Raw genomic sequence first — 18091 nt, 5'->3', positions numbered from 1 at the left:
AGTCCAACGATTTTATTTTTAATCCCACAAGCTTTCGGGGGCTTTCCCCTTCCTCAGGAAGTGTGGAAAGCCCCCGAAAGCTTGTGGGATTAAAAATAAAATCGTTGGACTATAACTTGGTGTTGTGAAATTGTTTACAATTGTTAACCCCAGTCCATCACCGGCATCTCCACATCATGATTTAAAAAGACTGTATTAGAAGCATGGTTGCTAACCTCATTCTGTAACAGGAGCTCCCTCTATTACCGCAGAGTTTCACAGGTTATAACCTGGATTTTCTCCTCTATCCCACTGCTGGCCGCCCCTTCCCCATCTGCTGCTGGCGAATGGCAGCATGGAGATAAGGCACAGGTTCCCAGCCCGTTTCCTTCTCGTCCATCCCTCATCACTGCTCCCCGGGACTGCCAGGTGAAGCCTGGTGGTGGTCCCAGTCACAGCGGGAAGTCTTTGAAGTATCCTGATGGAGTGAGAGGGCTTAATAGCGGCCTCCTCTCCCTGCACTTTGGCCTGATCCCTTACCTGATGAAGGCCTCACTCTCAACCGAGACCTTCAGTAAATGATTTGCTACAGTCTTTAGTGACCTGCAGCCCCTAAACCTGGCCTCTTGCCTCTTCTGCTGCTGTAGCGGTGATTTCATTGCAGAATCGCCTGGGTTTTCCTGCTTGTGGAACCGTGATCATTTACCATAAGGTCTAAATTAGTTATGGAAAAGGAAAAGGAGCAATCTAGAGTAAAAATACTTAATTGTAGGAGGCCAATTTCAGTGGGTTGAGAACAGATCTGGTCCAGGTAAATTGCAATCAAAGATTGGCTAGCAAAAGCGCAATCGAACAATGGGTGGCCTTTAAAGAGGAGATGGTTCGGGTACATTCTAGGTACATTCCCACAAGGGGGAAAGGTAGGGCAACCAAAGCCAGAGCTCACTGGATGATGAAAGAGATAGAGAATAAGATGAAGCTGAAAAAGGGGGCGTATGACAGATGTCATGTTGATAATACAAGTGAGAACCAGGCTGAATATAGAAAGTACAGAGGAGAAGTAAAAAAAGGAAATAAGAGGGAGTATGAGAATACACTGGCAGCTAACATGAAAGGGAATCCAAAAGTCTTCTCTGGGCATATTTTTTTTTTTTTTATTCGTTCACGGGATGTGGGCGTCGCTGGCAAGGCCGGCATTTATTGCCCATCCCTAATTGCCCTTGAGAAGGTGGTGGTGAGCCGCCTTCTTGAACCGCTGCAGTCCGTGTGGTGACGGTTCTCCCACAGTGCTGTTAGGAAGGGAGTTCCAGGATTTTGACCCAGCGACAATGAAGGAACGGTGATATATTTCCAAGTCGGGATGGTGTGTGACTTGGAGGGGAACGTGCAGGTGGTGTTGTTCCCATGCGCCTGCTGCCCTTGTCCTTCTAGGTGGTAGAGGTCGCGGGTTTGGGAGGTGCTGTCGAAGAAGCCTTGGCGAGTTGCTGCAGTGCATCCTGTGGATGGTGCACACTGCAGCCACAGTGCGCCGGTGGTGAAGGGAGTGAATGTTTAGGGTGGTGGATGGGGTGCCAATCAAGCGGGCTGCTTTATCTTGGATGGTGTCGAGCTTCATGAGTGTTGTTGGAGCTGCACTCATCCAGGCAAGTGGAGAGTATTCCATCACACTCCTGACTTGTGCCTTGTAGATGGTGGAAAGGCTTTGGGGAGTCAGGAGGTGAGTCACTCGCCGCAGAATACCCAGCCTCTGACCTGCTCTCGTAGCCACAGTATTTATATGGCTGGTCCAGTTAAGTTTCTGGTCAATGGTGACCCCCAGGATGTTGATGGTGGGGGATTCGGCGATGGTAATGCCGTTGAATGTCAAGGGGAGGTGGTTAGACTCTCTCTTGTTGGAGATGGTCATTGCCTGGCACTTATCTGGCGCGAATGTTACTTGCCACTTATCAGCCCAAGCCTGGATGTTGTCCAGGTCTTGCTGCATGCGGGCTCGGACTGCTTCATTATCTGAGGGGTTGCGAATGGAACTGAACACTGTGCAGTCATCAGCGAACATCCCCATTTCTGACCTTATGATGGAGGGAAGGTCATTGATGAAGCAGCTGAAGATGGTTGGGCCTAGGACACTGCCCTGAGGAACTCCTGCAGCAATAGTAAACGGGTAGTAAGAAGAGGGGTGCGGCTGATTAAGGACCAAAAAAGAGATCTACTCATGGAGGCAGAGGGCATGGCTGTGGTACTAAATGAGTACTTTGCATCTGTCTTTACCAAGGAAGAAGATGCTGCCAAAGTCACAGTAAAAGAGGAGGTAGTTGAGATACTGGACGGGGTGAAATTTGATAAAGAGGAGGTACTAGAAAGGTACTATGCTAAAAGTAGATAAGTCACCCGGTCCGGATGGGATGCATCCTAGGTTGCTGAGGGAAATAACGGTGGAAATTGCAGAGGTCCTGGCCATAGTCTTCCAATCCTCCTTAAATACAGAGGTCGTGCCAGAGGAATGGAGAATTGCAAATGTTATATCCTTGTTCAAAAGAGGGTGTAAGGATAAACCCAGCAATTACAGGCCAGTCAGTTTAACCTCGGTGGTGGGGAAGCTTTTAGAAACGAAAATCTGGGACAAAATGAATAGATACTTGGCAAGTGTGAATTAATAAAGGAAAGCCAGCATGGATTTGTTAAAGGCAAATCGTATTTAACTAACTTGATTGAGTTTTTTGATGCGGTAACAGAAAGGGTTGATGAGGGCAATGCGGTGGATGTGTATATGGACTTTCAAAAGGCATTTGATAAAGTGCCACATAATAGGCTTGTCAGCAAAATTGAAGCCCATGGCATAAAAGGGGCAGTGGCAGCATGGATACGAAATTGGCGAAGTGACAGGAAACAGAGAGTAGTGGTGAACGGTTGTTTTTCCGACTGGAAGAAGGTATACAGTGGTGTTCCTCTGGGGTCGGTACTAGGACCACTGCTTTTTTTGATATATATTAATGACTTGGGCTTGGGTGTAGAGGGCACAGTTTCAAAATTTGCAGATGACACAAAACTTGGAAGTGTAGTAAACAGTGAGGAGGATAGTAATAGACTTCAAGAGGACACAGACAGGCAGGTGGAATGGGCGGACATATGGCAGATGAAATTTAATGCAGAGAGGTGTGAAGTAATACATTTTGGCAGGAAGAATGAGGAGAGGCAATATAAATTAAAGGGTGCATTCTAAAGGAGGTGCAGGAACAGAGAGACCTGGGAGTATATGTGCACAAATCTTTGAAGGTGGCAGGACAGGTTTAGAAAGCAGTTAAAAAAGCATACAGGATCCTGGGCTTTATAAATAGAGGTGTGGAGTACAAAAGCAAAGAAGTTATGTTGAACTTTTATAAAACAATGCTCGGCTACAATTGGAGTATTGTGTCCAATTCTGGGCACGGCACTTTAGGAAGAATGTGTAGGCCTTGGAGAGGGTACAGAAAAGATTTACTAGAATGGTTCCAAGGATGAGGGGCTTCAGTTATGTGGATAGACTGGAGAAGCTGAGGTTGTTCTCCTAAGAGCAGAGAAGATTTGATAGAGGTGTTCAAAATCATGACGGGTTTAGATAAAGTAAATAAAGAAAAACTGTTCCCATTGGCGGAAGGGTCGAGAACCAGAGGACACAGATTTAAGGTGATTGGCAAAAGAACGAAAGGCAACGTGAGGAAAAGCTTTTTTACGCAGCGAGTAGTTATGATCTGGATTGCACTGTCTGGAAAGGTGGTGGATGCAGATTCAATCGTGGCTTTCAAAAAGGAATTGGATAAATATTTGAAGAGAAAAAATTTGCAGGGCCACGGGGAAAGAGCGGGAGAATGGGACTAGCTGGATTGCTCTTGCAAAGAGCCGGCACAGGCTCGCTGGGCCTACTGGCCACCTTCTGTGCTACAACGAATCTATGAACGATTCTGTATCATTCTGGTGAATCTGCGCTGCACCTCCTCCAAGGCCAATATATCCTTCCTGAAATGTGGTGCCCAGAACTGAATGCAGTACTCCAGATGGGATACTGCAGATATTTTCTGTATCCATTGGCAGAAGGAAAGATAATAGAATCTTTATTCAAAGATGTAATAGAAAGACACCAAGAGAATGAAAATATAATAAAGAATAGTCAACACGGATTTCAGAAGGGAAAGTCATGCTTGACCAACTTTATTGAATTCTTTGAAGAAGTAACAGAAAGAGGAGACAAGGGTAATGTAGTAGATGTAATATATTTGGATTTTCAAAAGGCCTTCAATAAGGTACCACATTGTATACTCATGGCTAAGGTCAGGGCACATGGAGTCAGGGGATAGGTAGCAGAATGGATAGAAAGCTGGCTACAAAACAGAAAACAGAGAGTAGGGGTTAAGGGTAACTATTCATACTGACAAAAGGTGGGAAGTGATATTCCACAGGGATCGGTGCTGGGATCACTGTTGTTCACAATTTACATTAGCGATTTAGATTCGGGAATCGGAAGTACAATTTCAAAACTTGAGAAAGACACCAAATTGGAGGGTATAGTTAATACAAAGGAAGAATATATTAAAATGCAAAGACATGAATAAACTTGCAGAATGGGCATGTAATTGGCAAATGAATTTCAAAATAGATAAATGTGAGGTGGAGCATTTTGGTAGGAAGAATAAGGAGTCCACATACTGTTTGGATATTAAGGATATGATTTTATTCCTGTCGGGAAACCCAGAAGTACCGGTTTCCCGGACTTCCTTACGATTTGGACGTAAGGACGTCTTTTAATTTTTTTGATGGTTTCCAGTCCAATAGGCCAGCCTGATTGGCAGGCTGGCCTCAGTCGGATAGGAGAAGAGGAAGGAAGAGGACGTGAACAGATGGGGGGGGGGGGGTCAAGGGTCACTGAAGAGGGGGTGCTCAGTAATCGGGGGTCAGTCACTGAGGTGGGGGGAAAGGTCAGTCGTTGGAGGGGGTCAGTCAACAGGGAGTCATCGGTGGGGGAGAGGGGTAGTGGGTGGTCTGTCATTGTGGGACTGTCAGGGAGGGGCAGTTACCGGGAAGGTCCGTCATTGGGGGGTCATCAGTGGGGGGGTTAGTCATTGTGGATCTTTAAGATAATGAAAGGGCTTGATAGAGAAAATGTTTCCATTTGCGGGGGCGTCCAAAACTAGAGGTCATAAGTATAAAATAGTCACTAATAAATCCAATAGGGAATTCAGGAGAAACTTCTTTACCCAAAGAATGATAAGAATGTGGAACGCACTACCACAAGGAGTGGTTGAGGCAAATAGCATAGATGCATTTAAGGGGAAGCTGAATAAGCAAAGTGGGGAGAAAGAAATAGAAAGATATCCTGATAGGGTTAGATGAAGTAAGGAGGCTCGTGTGAAGCATAAATGCCGGCATGGACCAGTTGGGCCGAATGGCCTGTTTCTGTGCAGTAGTTTCAATGTAACTCGATAATGTAACACTGGTACAGGGGCAATAACAGACCTGAACGGGTTAAACATGGTTCTTGCTGGAATTATTAAAACTCCTGGCTTTTAATCTTTTGAGTCTCATTAAATCTTTTTATCTTTTAAAATGCATTTCTGTTTTACCTAGGGACCAATAATGCGATACTGGATGCCTGAAATGCCAAAATTATTCAGGCACAGGAATGCCAATATGTTGGATGTGGAGACCTGAAGCTTCGTCCATGCCCAATAAGCTTAATGTGCCGCAGTGCTGCAGTTAACCACTGTCAGCACTTGCAGCCTGTGCACAGTCTGTGTACAAGGCTCATTAAAGAGTGCAGTTTTATTTAAATGAGGAGTTCTTCCCATATTATGGTCTGTAGGTTCAGAGCAATGCCTGATACACTTTGCACTTGTATTGAACAGGCACTGCTAGGAAGATCTGTTCCTTAGTTGGGTCCTTGTTCTTAAAGATAGATTGCTGCATCCCTTAGCAACTGACTGTTTCTGCAATTTTTTGGTATTGTTGGACAATGGAATTATTGAAAAAGATTGGGGTTGTCCTGATGGCTATTTAATGCCGTACTCAGTGCCTGTTTGTAGAACTGCAGCTATTCAAGCGCTCATGGGTGTTCAGCTTTGGATATTCTTATGAGCATATCTCTTTACTTTCAGGTTCTGGAAGAGAAGGGGAACAGTGGAGGCATGCCAGACAGGTGACATTGCACATTAGACATTCCATTCGAACACACTCTTATGCTGAGACTCCTGTATACAGTGTCTCTTATGTGCAACTGTCTGCAGAAATCAGTCAGTGCCAAGTTAGATTTGTGAAGGAAGCCACCACTAAGCTCTGCATACTCCATAACCAGACTTGGAGGCCAGTTCCAATACAGGGATGGCTCTGTCAGTGGCTCTCAAGGTTACAGCAATTGTTTTGCAATAGGTTCCTTCCAAGCAAGTGTGGGCAACCTCCATTACAGTTCCCAGTGTTCAGCTCAGAATTGGAGCAAGCATGTGATACATTGTTTACACATTTCCTGTGGAAAGCAGTCAACAGGAAGAAAACTCCCTCCATTTCTACTGTGACAAGGATTCACACAGGGCTTGGCATCATTGATTGCACTTGTGTGGCCATATGTGTCTCTATCCTCAGTGCAACTCCTGAATAGAAATGATTACTTTTCCATCATTGTACATGTCAGCGACCACAGGAACAGAATCACACACATGAATGCCCGTTTGCCTGGAAACTCCCATGATTTATTCATCCTGCGGCAGTCAATGGTGCTTTTGGCGCTTCAAACAAGACTCTCGAGATGGCTTTTGGGAGACCAAGCATATACCCTGCAGCTGTAGCCCATCAGAACAGTATGGTACCTCCGGCCAAGAACTTAGGAGTGCTACAAGCCCCAAACTTCGATTGGGGTCCTAGTGAAACAAACCCCCAGCATCCCGAAATAACGATTGCGATGTTTGAACTGTTTGGGGGACTTCTACAGTATATCCCAGTCAAGGCCTATAAGATTATAGTTGGCTGTTGGATCTCGATAACTTTGTCATACAAAGGGGTCTAATGCTGGAGGAGGCAGGAGAAGAAAAGCGGCAAGAAGCTGAAGACGATGAGGCTGGTTATGAGAGAAAATTTCCTGCTGGATAAACTCAGACTGCTACATTCATCAGACAGGATCTGACTGTTCAAATCTTTCATTAAGAACCTTTTGCTGCCAAAGCATAACAATCTTTCCCATATAGGCACAATCTCCATGCAAAGTAAATTTTTCCCTTATTGGCCCAGCTGTACATCATCACCCATGAATGCATCATCTTTCCCCATCAACCGTGAGAAGGCCTCATTCCGAAAGAACTATCAAGACACATTCTAGTATTAGTCATTACAACTTTTAATAATTCTTACAGCATATGATGCTGCTGTGTTCAATGTGTTTTCTCCCAGTGTTTCCACTTAGTCAATGTGTATGGTGTGTTCTTCTGCTTCCGAACCATGTGCTCCTTCTAAGTGTCCCACCAGTGGGAGAAGGAAATTAGTGCTTGGCTCTAGGAGTGGCAGTGGCCCAGTCCCTCTTTTTGCTGGATTTGAAGATGGCCCTGCAAGTGAAGGCACTATAGCTAGTGATGAAATGACTGCCTGGGCAGGAGATGTGCTGGACCTTACTTTTGTTCACATTTTTCTACCCTGGCTTCAGGTAAAGAAAAAGATTTTCTTTTGTCGAACATATGACAATTTATCATAACAGCACATCTCCACAGGGCCACAAGTGCAGCTCAACTTAACTTCTGTTGCTAGTTATATGAAGTTCATCACATTATAGCCTGCCAATAGGTAAGCCACTGCACCATTATCCCCTGAAAACATGACAAATCCCAAGATTGAGGTCACCCACTCCTGAGCTCTCATACATGGCTGAAGGCAACAAGAGAGGATCAGTTTGAAATTGCCTCACCAATTAGATTTCTCCCAGAAGCTATTGCCTCAAAACAGGTGCTATCTTTCTGTCCAATTAGCCAATCAAATTCTGCCAATTAGACAATGCCAAGGGCTTGTTTTTCAACTGCTGGTTTTTGATAGTTTCATCACTGTGGTTATCGTAAGGAGTGGAACCATCTCTAAAAACTGCCATGCATCTTGGTTCAAAATAATTGCAGCTTTCCCCAAGATAAAAGGAGGCTGCTTGACTCCTGTCGAATCATCTGCCATTGTTTTTAGGTACTTCCACTGTGGGATGTCATTTGAACAATGCCCATTTGAGTAAGAAATAACCTTTTGACTTTTCCAAATCTTTTAGCAAAATTCTCCAGCAGGAAAATTGAAACAATCAGCCTAAGGGTTAATTTGAACAATCCATTTTTAATTTTGAAAAAGTTCCTACAATTTTGTGGACATTGCAATACAAATTCTTTGCACAGAGTGGTAAGAATGTGGAACTCACTGCCACATGGAGTGGTTAAAGCAGGTAGCATTAATTCATTTAAGGAAAGGCTTGATGCATACATGAGGGAGAAAGGAACAGAGGGATATGTGGAAGGATGGGAAGAGGTAATTAAAGTGGGAGGAGGCTTGTGTGGAGGATAAACACCAGCATAAACCCATTATACTGAATAACCTGTTTTGGTGCTGTAGATTCTATGTAATTTTATGTACATCGCACTTGAGACTAAGAACCTACTTGTAACTTTGATGCCTGTGAATTATTAGGACAGACTCAAAGATAGTCATCAAATCACTCTACTGACCCAAAATGCATCCTCCATCACCTAGAGAAATGGATTTTTCCACAGTCATAAAACAATGACAGTTACATCACAAAGCAATCCTTGGATCATGAAAAACTCATAAAAATTAATGTTGGTTAAAGTTAATTACCATCTAACTCGTAAGTCTCACTTGTAGAGATATCACATGGATGTGAGTGAAAGGATCTCCTCAGTAGTTGATTATTTTTTCATTTAAAACAAGGAGTGCAATTAGAGCCTAGGCAGGACAAACTGAAGCCAAAACCTTTCAATTAATACAGCAACCACAGATTGTAAAGTTCCCTTTAGTTTTAAAAGATGAAGCTTAAGCAATCTCATGGGTAGCCTGTAATGTAGCTGACTTGATTTGTTCTGATAATAAACTACTTTATCAAACCAATTTGGCTTTAATTATTAGATTTGTAAATTCTCAGTTACAAAGGAATCCTCAATACTTGTACCTTATCTGTGGTCAATGCCATCTAAATACAACTGCATGAATAATCATGGTGGCTTGGAGAGTAAAGAAAAAGTTCTTTCAATCAATTTTCTTTTAATTATAATTGCAAGTAGCCCTTCATATTTTATTATATTAACAATGAGAAGCAGGTGGTTCTGCATTTTAAATCAGGTTGTTCAGGCTTTGGTATTTATAGCTCCCTTATTCCAACTTGGATTCATAGTTTCTGAAAAAGGAGCTCAGCTATCCCATTAAGAACTGTTGTTTGTTATAAGGTTACACTTACTCCCTTCTAACCTTTCCCCTCCCTCCTCAAAGTTATCATTCTGGAGTATAGTTCCATGGGTGCCAATCACCTTCTGGTATCTCAGTCAAGTGCTTTTCTTCATCTTGGAGCATTAGTAGACTATTGGACTGTATAGAGCATCACAGCTGAACTTGATCCTGTTCTCGCCCAATATCCACAATTTTTATTAGAAGTCACTTAAAAGCGGTCAGGAGCAAGGACTGTGGCCAATACCCTCAGGCCAGGGATGCTGAAGCAATTTACAGCACCTCCACTGCTACTGCAGCTGAGATCAGCCAATTCAATTCAGATCAGGGAGTGAACCTGGCACCTTTCTGGTTTGTATTATTCATTATCACACTGCACCATTTACTGATCTATCAAGGGAGCTACAATTCAAGTTCAAATTGGCTGCATTTCAATTGACTTTGAAGTGCTTTGGGACATTGAGGACATGAAAGGTGCTATATAAATGCAACTTATTCCTTTAGCATGACTAAAATTATCCATTGAATTGTCTTTTAATAGTTTCAGTAACATTTTTATTTCAAGGCCCCAGCCCCTCTCAAAAGCCTAGTCTTCAACTGGACATTTTTTACCTTACAATAGTTGTCCAAAGCTTTCAATCACCTCGACATTTTGAGCATATGCAGATTGCAGAAATTCCCAGCATGCAATTTGTGCATCAACAGGAGATCTAAGGTAGAAGGATGTGTACCCCTCATCCTGAGGGGATCTTTGCTTTCACCAAAAGATTTTGAAAGAAATTGGAGAATGAACTGTCAAAGCTTTTACTTCAGCCAAGGCTGGTATTTATTTAAATTTATTAATGACTGCTGGATGAACAGCAGCACGTGAACAGAGATTGTTTATAGACTGAATTATTATTTATTGCTTTGACAATTCAGTTAAAAATACCTTGTCTAATTATTTTAATGATGAACTTTAAGCATCTTATGAGGTTTGTTTGTTGGTTGGTTTACAGAAGCCTATGTTTATTAGAGACAACACAAGTCAGCAAACTCACTAATGGTGCATTAAATTTTTGACTTCTGCACTCCTTGCTCACTCTTAAGGGGTTTGGGGGGGGGGGGGAAGAAAGCACAGGGCATGTATATCAAGCAATTGTGCATCCTCATCATTTATGTCCATTAATTTTAAGCATAGAATTTAAAAGCAGGAATATAAAGATATGAACTGGCTGACAATGAGAAAAAGTGGTGGTGAGATACAGGTGGGCGCAAAAGAGATTGCATACAGGGCAGGGGAGGAGGCTAATAGATTGGAACACAGTGGAGGTTGGAGCCTGATTGTTTGAAAGGGGCCAGCAGAAGTTTGGGTCCTATTCTCCTTTGTCCATCTGCCTCAAGACTGAGAGTAGGAGCAGGGTCTACTAGATTTCACCCCCCCTCCCCAAAAACCAAGACTCAAGACCTTATGCCCCCCAATTCTTCAAAACCTTCTCAGTCCTGCTAGACTCCAGGACCCTCTCCACTCCTGAATTCCAGGACCCCATCTCAATGTTAACAATCCACTGGACTACATGCCTAGTGCTCCTGATCCCCAAACTACCTCAATACTTTAAGACCTCCCTTCTCAAACTTCATGTCCTCCTTTCCAGGTCTGGCCCTAATGCTGGTAAGTTAGTTTACCCGATAATGCAACTTGGCATAGCATCCCTGTTCGTGCAAAACCTCCTACTCACCCTAAGCAATGCCAAGGGAGATCTGCTAGTATTCAATCAAAATTTTGTGTGTTTACTACTATATAACTATAATGGTGAATCATGCACATGATGATATACCAATATCAAAATAGCATACTTGTTTCTTGACTTCCAGTTCCACCTCCTCACTACTGTGTAACTGCAGAGCTTTCTCTAACTTAACATGTTTAAGAAAAGACACTTCAAATCCCTCCATGCTCACCCCTCCCGCCCCACAACTCAGATCTCTGCTTCCCCAATTCTGGTCTCTTGCGCATCCCTGATTTTAATTGCTCCACCATTAGCTGCCGTGCCTTCAGCTGCCTAGGCCCCAAGCTCTGGAATTCCCTCCCTAAACCTCTCCATCTCTCTACCTTTAAGATGTTCCTTAAAACCTACCTCTGACCAAGCTTTTGGTCACCTGTCCTAATATCTCTATGTGGCTTGGTGTCAATTTTTGTCTGGTAACGCTCCTGTGAAGCGCCCTTGGATATTTTTACTACGTTAAACGCGCTACAAAAATGAAAGTTGTTTGACTGCCACCAAAAACTCAGTTTATATCCCTCACTCACGCTGAACCCAATAGTGCACAACCAATTTGACCCAGAGCAAAGCTTCAAAGGCTATCCATCACTAAGGCTATCTATTTCTGCCTCCACAATATTGCTTGCCTGCCTGTCTCTGCTCTTACCTAATCTCCATAATCATTGAAACCCTCATCCAGGTTTGTGTCACCTCCAGGCTGAATTTCACTAACAGAATCTCCTTTGCTGCCTCCCAAGCTCCACCCTCCAACTCATCCAAAATTCTACCACCAACATCCCATTGCACATTAAGTCCTGCTTGCCTATTATGCCTGTCCTTTCTGACCTTTATTGGCTTTCTGTTCAAATAATTGAATTGAAAATCCTTCCAGTCTCATAAGTAGGTCATGATAACATTAAGCTTTCAATCGTTAATGTTGTCTACAATAATTTCAAGGCATTATTCTTAAAATGAATGACTGATAGTAACTACTACATAGCAACCATCTCCTGATGACTGCAAGGCTTCAATCATCCTGTGCTTTTGAAGCCTGGATCTAATGTATTAATTTGCGTCCCACAAGAAGAGGTGGTATATTCAAGTTCATAACTTGAAACTTCCATTTGGGAAAATTACTATTCTTTTGTCATTTCCTTTTATTTTTCATTAAAGTTATTCCCTTTCAAAACGAAGAACAAACCAAAACTTACTGAACAAGGCAATTTGGTTTCATCTGAAAAAATATTGGAGTTTCACCTTCCAAGGAATGATGCAAAGATGAAATGTACTTAAAGCATCAGATACCAGCTTTGACCAATTACTGAAGATAATGCACCACAAACCATCCATAATTATCTATATAAGTAGGAAGGGGATTTCTTGTCCATACATGAATTAGATTGAGGGGAAAAAAAGTTAGGAACATGCAGAATATACATGAGGGTTGAATGCATTATGCAACAGTAATGGGGACTTGTGAGAAATTATATTATATACTACTGGGTATTACTGGGATACTATATTAGAGCAATGCCATAAATTTCAGTGACAGGAGCACAGCACAAGCAAAGGTACATTTTTAAGAATTATAATGCACAAGAATGCTTAGTTTTCAAAAAGGAAACTGCGTATTCAAATTACTTGGAAAACTGGTTTTATTTAATTGTAGTCACGCTGCATTAAAAACACATTCAGGTTAAATCTCAGGTTAACAATGGGGTCAGTCGAAGACAGAGAATGCAGATATGCATCCTTAGAATAACTCTCATTTCCTTCCCAAAGGCCATTCACCCCAGGTTGATCTTTCTTGCATTTGCGACAGCAGGTTTCAGATTTCAGAGTCCCTGGTGGAAGCCCAAGGACAGATCACCAGATGACCCAGAAAGGTATGGAGACCAAAATTGGAAAACCATTTTCAGGACATCGTATCCCTCCTTCCCTCTCCCAGCCACAATAAGTCTTTGTACACATATTGCTTTGTTATTGATATGGAATGGTTTTGCTAAAAAAAAATTAAAGCTTAGTTATAACCAGCTTTCAAAAGATATTTAGTCTTATTTTTTTTTCTCTCCCCACACACAAAAATCAGCTATAAATAAGTATGATTCAGACAAAGCTACAATACAGGCTTAATCCGGCACCAATTTGTCCCAGCAGAGATCAAGCCAAACAAGGCTCATCTACCACATTAACAAATGAGCACATTTGGAACTTAGCCTCTATAACCGAGAATCAAGAACTTGAAACATGGCTTATGGGTTTCACTAAAAAAAGTCACGATACATGGTACTCAGATACAGACTCCACAAAGAAATCAGGGGTTTAAAAACTACAAACTTAGGTCACGTTATAGACTGGTGTTAACTCTAGCATGAATAGTGGGAGCCCAGCAGTTTGGGCTGTAGGAACCCACTAAGCACAGTTCTGTTTGAACAGCCACTGCCAGTTGGTAGTTTTTAAAGCTTGGGCTAGTTTGCTTCCAAGCCATTTTTTAAAAAAAATATTCGAATACTAAGTCATATTTGTGCATTCTGGCACTGATCAGAAAATCCAGTTTCAGCAGTGAATTGCTGGTGATAAGAGGTCTCTGAAATCCATATAGGATCTTCCATCATACTTGCATGAGGAATCAAGAAATCACAAGTAGTACGCAAGTAAAAAGAACTTCCCAATACATAATATAGAACATTCAGGCATACGAGACTTCCGCAGTGTGATACACACACAGTGGCCAATATAGGTGACTCACTTTGGCTGCAGTTACCATCATTGACCTAGATGCAATTATCACGGCACATCCAATCAGTTGGCTACAAAATTCGGTACATAAGAAGCTGGTAAACACTTGGTTTAAATGTTCATCTCAAGTTGATTACAGTCAGCTCTTTTACACTTTCCAGCCCATATTTTAAATGTAATAAATCAAATAAAATAACATTCTCAAGTAAGATCATGTGTGCAGTCGTACCTCCAGGAGCTGCTTCAAGGCCATGTGAAATAACCAGTCGTAAAGTAATGGCCAAACCCAATACAACATTAAAAGATAATCTCTGGCGTTGCAAGCTTTTTCCAACTGATCATGTTGATGCTTTTTCTCTAAACAGCAATATTCAGACTAAAAGTCAGCATCCAGTGTGAAGTTATTATCTTCTGCTTTTGACATCACTCCCATCCTTTGATACTCAGCAACTCTCTTTTCAAAGAAGTTGGTCTTCCCTTCCAAAGAAATGTTTTCCATGAAGTCAAAAGGGTTTTCAGCTTTAAAAATCTGAAATGAAAGAAATGGGTCAATAAGATTACAGTTCAGCCTTTTCACACATGTTCTCATGACAGCTGAGAGCAGCAAGAATAGTGGTCATGGAGCACCCAATGGAGTTAAGCAGCACATCCTCGTCTAATGTTGACAATATGCCCAACCACCAACCTCTGCACAGTTACAAGATATGAAACTAATAATCTTCATTTACAATTTTCTCCAAACAAAATTGAAGTTCAATTTAAACTGAGCATCAAGTCAAAAAGTGGCACTCATTTGATTTCAAACCCCCCCATGATGTACGATGGTAACTACTGTTAAAATGTACAAACGATGAAAGTGTGGCAGTCTGTGGTCTGCAGCAATTGCGGAGGGGGGGGCGGGGGGGGGAGAAAAAAGGAAAAAAGGTAGATTATGTTCTCATAAGATTCACATTTTCCATACCAACCAATGGATAGTAATCAGGAGTGGAAAACAAGGCTCATTTCACCCCCACAATGCAGTAGCACAGCTAAGTCATGTAAATACAGAACTTTCCTTCACCAAGTTGGGAAGCACCCTCACTCCAGATTTATACTAGGCTATAGTTTTAGCCTCAGTGCACGGGACACCGAGAGGTGCAGGATAAACATCAAGATTTAATCACAAACCTGCCCAGACCATTTTGTGAAAAAAAATGTTTTGTCAGCAGCTGGTTTTGTCCTGTTAATACTCAAACTCAACCACTTTCAGAAACATTAATGTTTATTGCAGGTGACCACTGATTTATTATACTTCCATAACACAAACCTATCCATCTCCGGATTTAGACAAAACAGGAGTAAATACTGACCTTAATGAAGCCCAACTCTAATAGCAGCCGGTCAGCTACAAACTCGATGTAACGTTTCATTAGGGTGCAGTTCATGCCTATCAAGTCCACAGGGAGAGACTCAGTCAAAAATTCCTGTCAAAAGAATCATACAATTTAACATTATGGTAGTTTTGATCATGATGGCAACTTTTTCATTGGCAATAAAGGGTAATAAATCCTTGCGCACCATTTAAAAAGCCACTTTACAGAGTGTCCTTTATACAATGGACATGGCTAAAAAGTTTAAATTTAGGATACTAAAAGGTTATTTTTCAACCTTAAATAGATTCAAAAAAGTTAATTAAGTTAAAGGAGAGACTTAATCTCAAGCACCCAGACAGATACTAATCATTTCTTCTTAAGTCCAGTCGATCTTTACCTGTTCAATCTTCACTGCTTCAGTGATAATTTCTATGACTCTTGTTTCTGAGGGCTTGTGAACCAAGTGTTTGAACATAAGACAGGCAAAGTCACAATGCAGACCCTGAGAAGAAATGAAACAAGATTACTACTGGGATTTCAGTTAGATAAATTCCCCAAAAAGGGAAGCCACATTCCTACAAATACAAGCATCTCCCTCCCAGACAACAGAAATCTGTCCAGTATCAGTTTATATAGGCCATTTAAAAAAAAACTGACTGCCAGTATTGTAACAATTTCAACTGAGTGCTTTTGGGCTGGACATTGGACAGGGAGAGAAAGTCATTTTGCTTTTCGTCAGTCTTTGTAAATGACCACTTATCAGATCTAGACTGGTGGCACAGGCATCTCATGCTTGTGAAACGTTGATGCCTATCAGCATGTCACTGCAACAGGAGAAACTGGTTATTTTCTCTAAATTGATATTCCGTCAAAAACGTGGTTCAAAACAAGCACACATTGTGTCTACATTAGCCTATCCTGGTTGAAATAGACACATAAGTCGTCATTAAGGACCAAGCCATTTATACTATTAAAAAATGCAAAGCCCACCTCAAGTTTGATCACCAGGTTGTCCATCTATTCACGAGGATTAAGAACATGCAGTAAAAGTGACTGTTCTGATCAATTGCAAATTGCAAATGTACTTTCATTTAAAAAAAACTTTTTTGTCCCAGCTTGGCTCAAAGGGGACTGTGTGATAACCATTCAATTGCTCATAGTTCCCTTCTCACTTTGCCACTATACTGGCCAGAGGGTGATTTTTTTTTTATTCGTTCACGGGACGTGAGCGTCGCTGGCGAGGCCAGCATTTATTGCCCATCCCTAATTGCCCTCGAGAAGGTGGTGGTGAGCCGCCTTCTTGAACCGCTGCAGTCCGTGTGGTGACGGTTCTCCCACAGTGCTGTTAGGAAGGGAGTTCCAGGATTTTGACCCAGCGACAATGAAGGAACGGCGATATATTTCCAAGTCGGGATGGTGTGTGACTTGGAGGGGAACGTGCAGGTGGTGTTGTTCCGATGTGCCTGCTGCTCTTGTCCTTCTAGATGGTAGAGGTCACGGGTTTGGGAGGTGCTGTCGAAGAAGCCTTGGCGAGTTGCTGCAGTGCATCCTGTGGATGGTGCACACTGCAGCCACAGTGCGCCGGTGGTGAAGGGAGTGAATGTTTAGGGTGGTGGATGGGGTGCCAATCAAGCGGGCTGCTTTATCTTGGATGGTGTCGAGCTTCTTGAGTGTTGTTGGAGCTGCACTCATCCAAGCAAGTGGCGAGTATTCCATCACACTCCTGACTTGTGCCTTGTCGATGGTGGAATGGCTTTGGGGAGTCAGGAGGTGAGTCACTTGCCGCAGAATACCCAGCCTCTGACCTGCTCTCGTAGCCACAGTATTTATATGGCTGGTCCAGTTAAGTTTCTGGTCAATGGTGACCCCCAGGATGTTGATGGTGGGGGATTCGGCGATGGTAATGCCGTTGATCATCTAAATTATTGTTCATCTAAAGCTTTATGATGAACAGTTGGTCCAAAGTTACTGAAGAGAATTATGAAAGGAACAGTTTTAAGTACTGATGGGAAATCAAGTCTATTGCTGTCCTCATTCTGAATATTAATCCATTTTTGTTATTTATGTCTCAATAAATTATATGCCTTGTTAGTTACTTCTGTATCTTTCATAGAAGTTAGGAATTACAAGGGCAACATTGTCTCAGTGGGCATCTCACAGTAAATAGGGTTAATTGTTCACCCTGGGCACACTACATCCTTGCACAGGGTCAAGTTTCACTTGATAGGAAGTTATACTTGCCCATGGAAGCAAGATTATCCAGTGGTGCAAGAGAGTTAAATATTTGGATAGAACTCGAATGTTAACAGATGCACTGACTCTCCTGTGATTCATACAAAAAAAAATTAAACATTCCTGCACATCACGGGCAATTTAAAAACAGATTATTCTCCCCATCAGCAGTTGTAAACATAGCAATACCATTGAATAGTGCAGGCTAGGGGCTACTATACCAATTCACACCAAAATTCCAGATAACAGGCAGTTCTTCTAACCCCCTCACCAAAATGACTAAGCCAATCTTATGGACTGATTTAGTTGCGTAACATTTGTTCCAGCTGCTATTACATCAATCGCCACATTCTCTATTAAGGATGTCCAGTTTCCCCTATTCCACTTCATCCCCCTCTAAGGTTTGGTACCTCACTGCAGTGAAAAATCCTATATTTAAAAAGGGACACACATGATGCATTTCATAAGGTGTGGTCACTCTGATCATAAATATAGCTGAATGTATGCTCTAAACAATTTAAATATCATATTCACGAATCAGTTGATTTCAAGGCATGTATTTCAGAGCAGTTAAGTCAGGCATTTTGAAGAAATACAAAGAGGAAAAAA

The 18091-nt window shown here is 42.1% G+C and overlaps 1 protein-coding gene across 4 annotated transcripts in view; it reads right to left on the bottom strand.

The window, feature by feature from the left end:
* Positions 1-18091, bottom strand: part of LOC137342579 (ribonucleotide reductase M2 polypeptide) — a 48526-nt gene that overhangs the window by 13137 nt on the left and 17298 nt on the right. For 3 of the 4 annotated variants that reach the window (XM_068006561.1, XM_068006562.1, XM_068006559.1), the window contains 3 exons: positions 15648-15752; positions 15248-15361; positions 12797-14427 (listed from right to left, as the gene is read on the bottom strand). In XM_068006561.1, the coding sequence (XP_067862662.1) occupies positions 14275-14427; positions 15248-15361; positions 15648-15752 (372 nt within the window). In that variant the 3' untranslated portion in view covers positions 12797-14274. Of the gene's footprint in view, positions 1-12796; positions 14428-15247; positions 15362-15647; positions 15753-18091 lie in introns of those variants that run through there. The other variant, XR_010967292.1, reaches the window with a different exon arrangement.

Source organism: Heptranchias perlo, chromosome 26 (genome assembly GCF_035084215.1).
Source record: "Heptranchias perlo isolate sHepPer1 chromosome 26, sHepPer1.hap1, whole genome shotgun sequence".
Lineage (NCBI taxonomy): Eukaryota > Metazoa > Chordata > Chondrichthyes > Hexanchiformes > Hexanchidae > Heptranchias > Heptranchias perlo.
The sequence above is the reverse complement of the archived record's forward strand: the minus strand, read 5'-3'. Positions and strand labels throughout refer to the sequence as shown.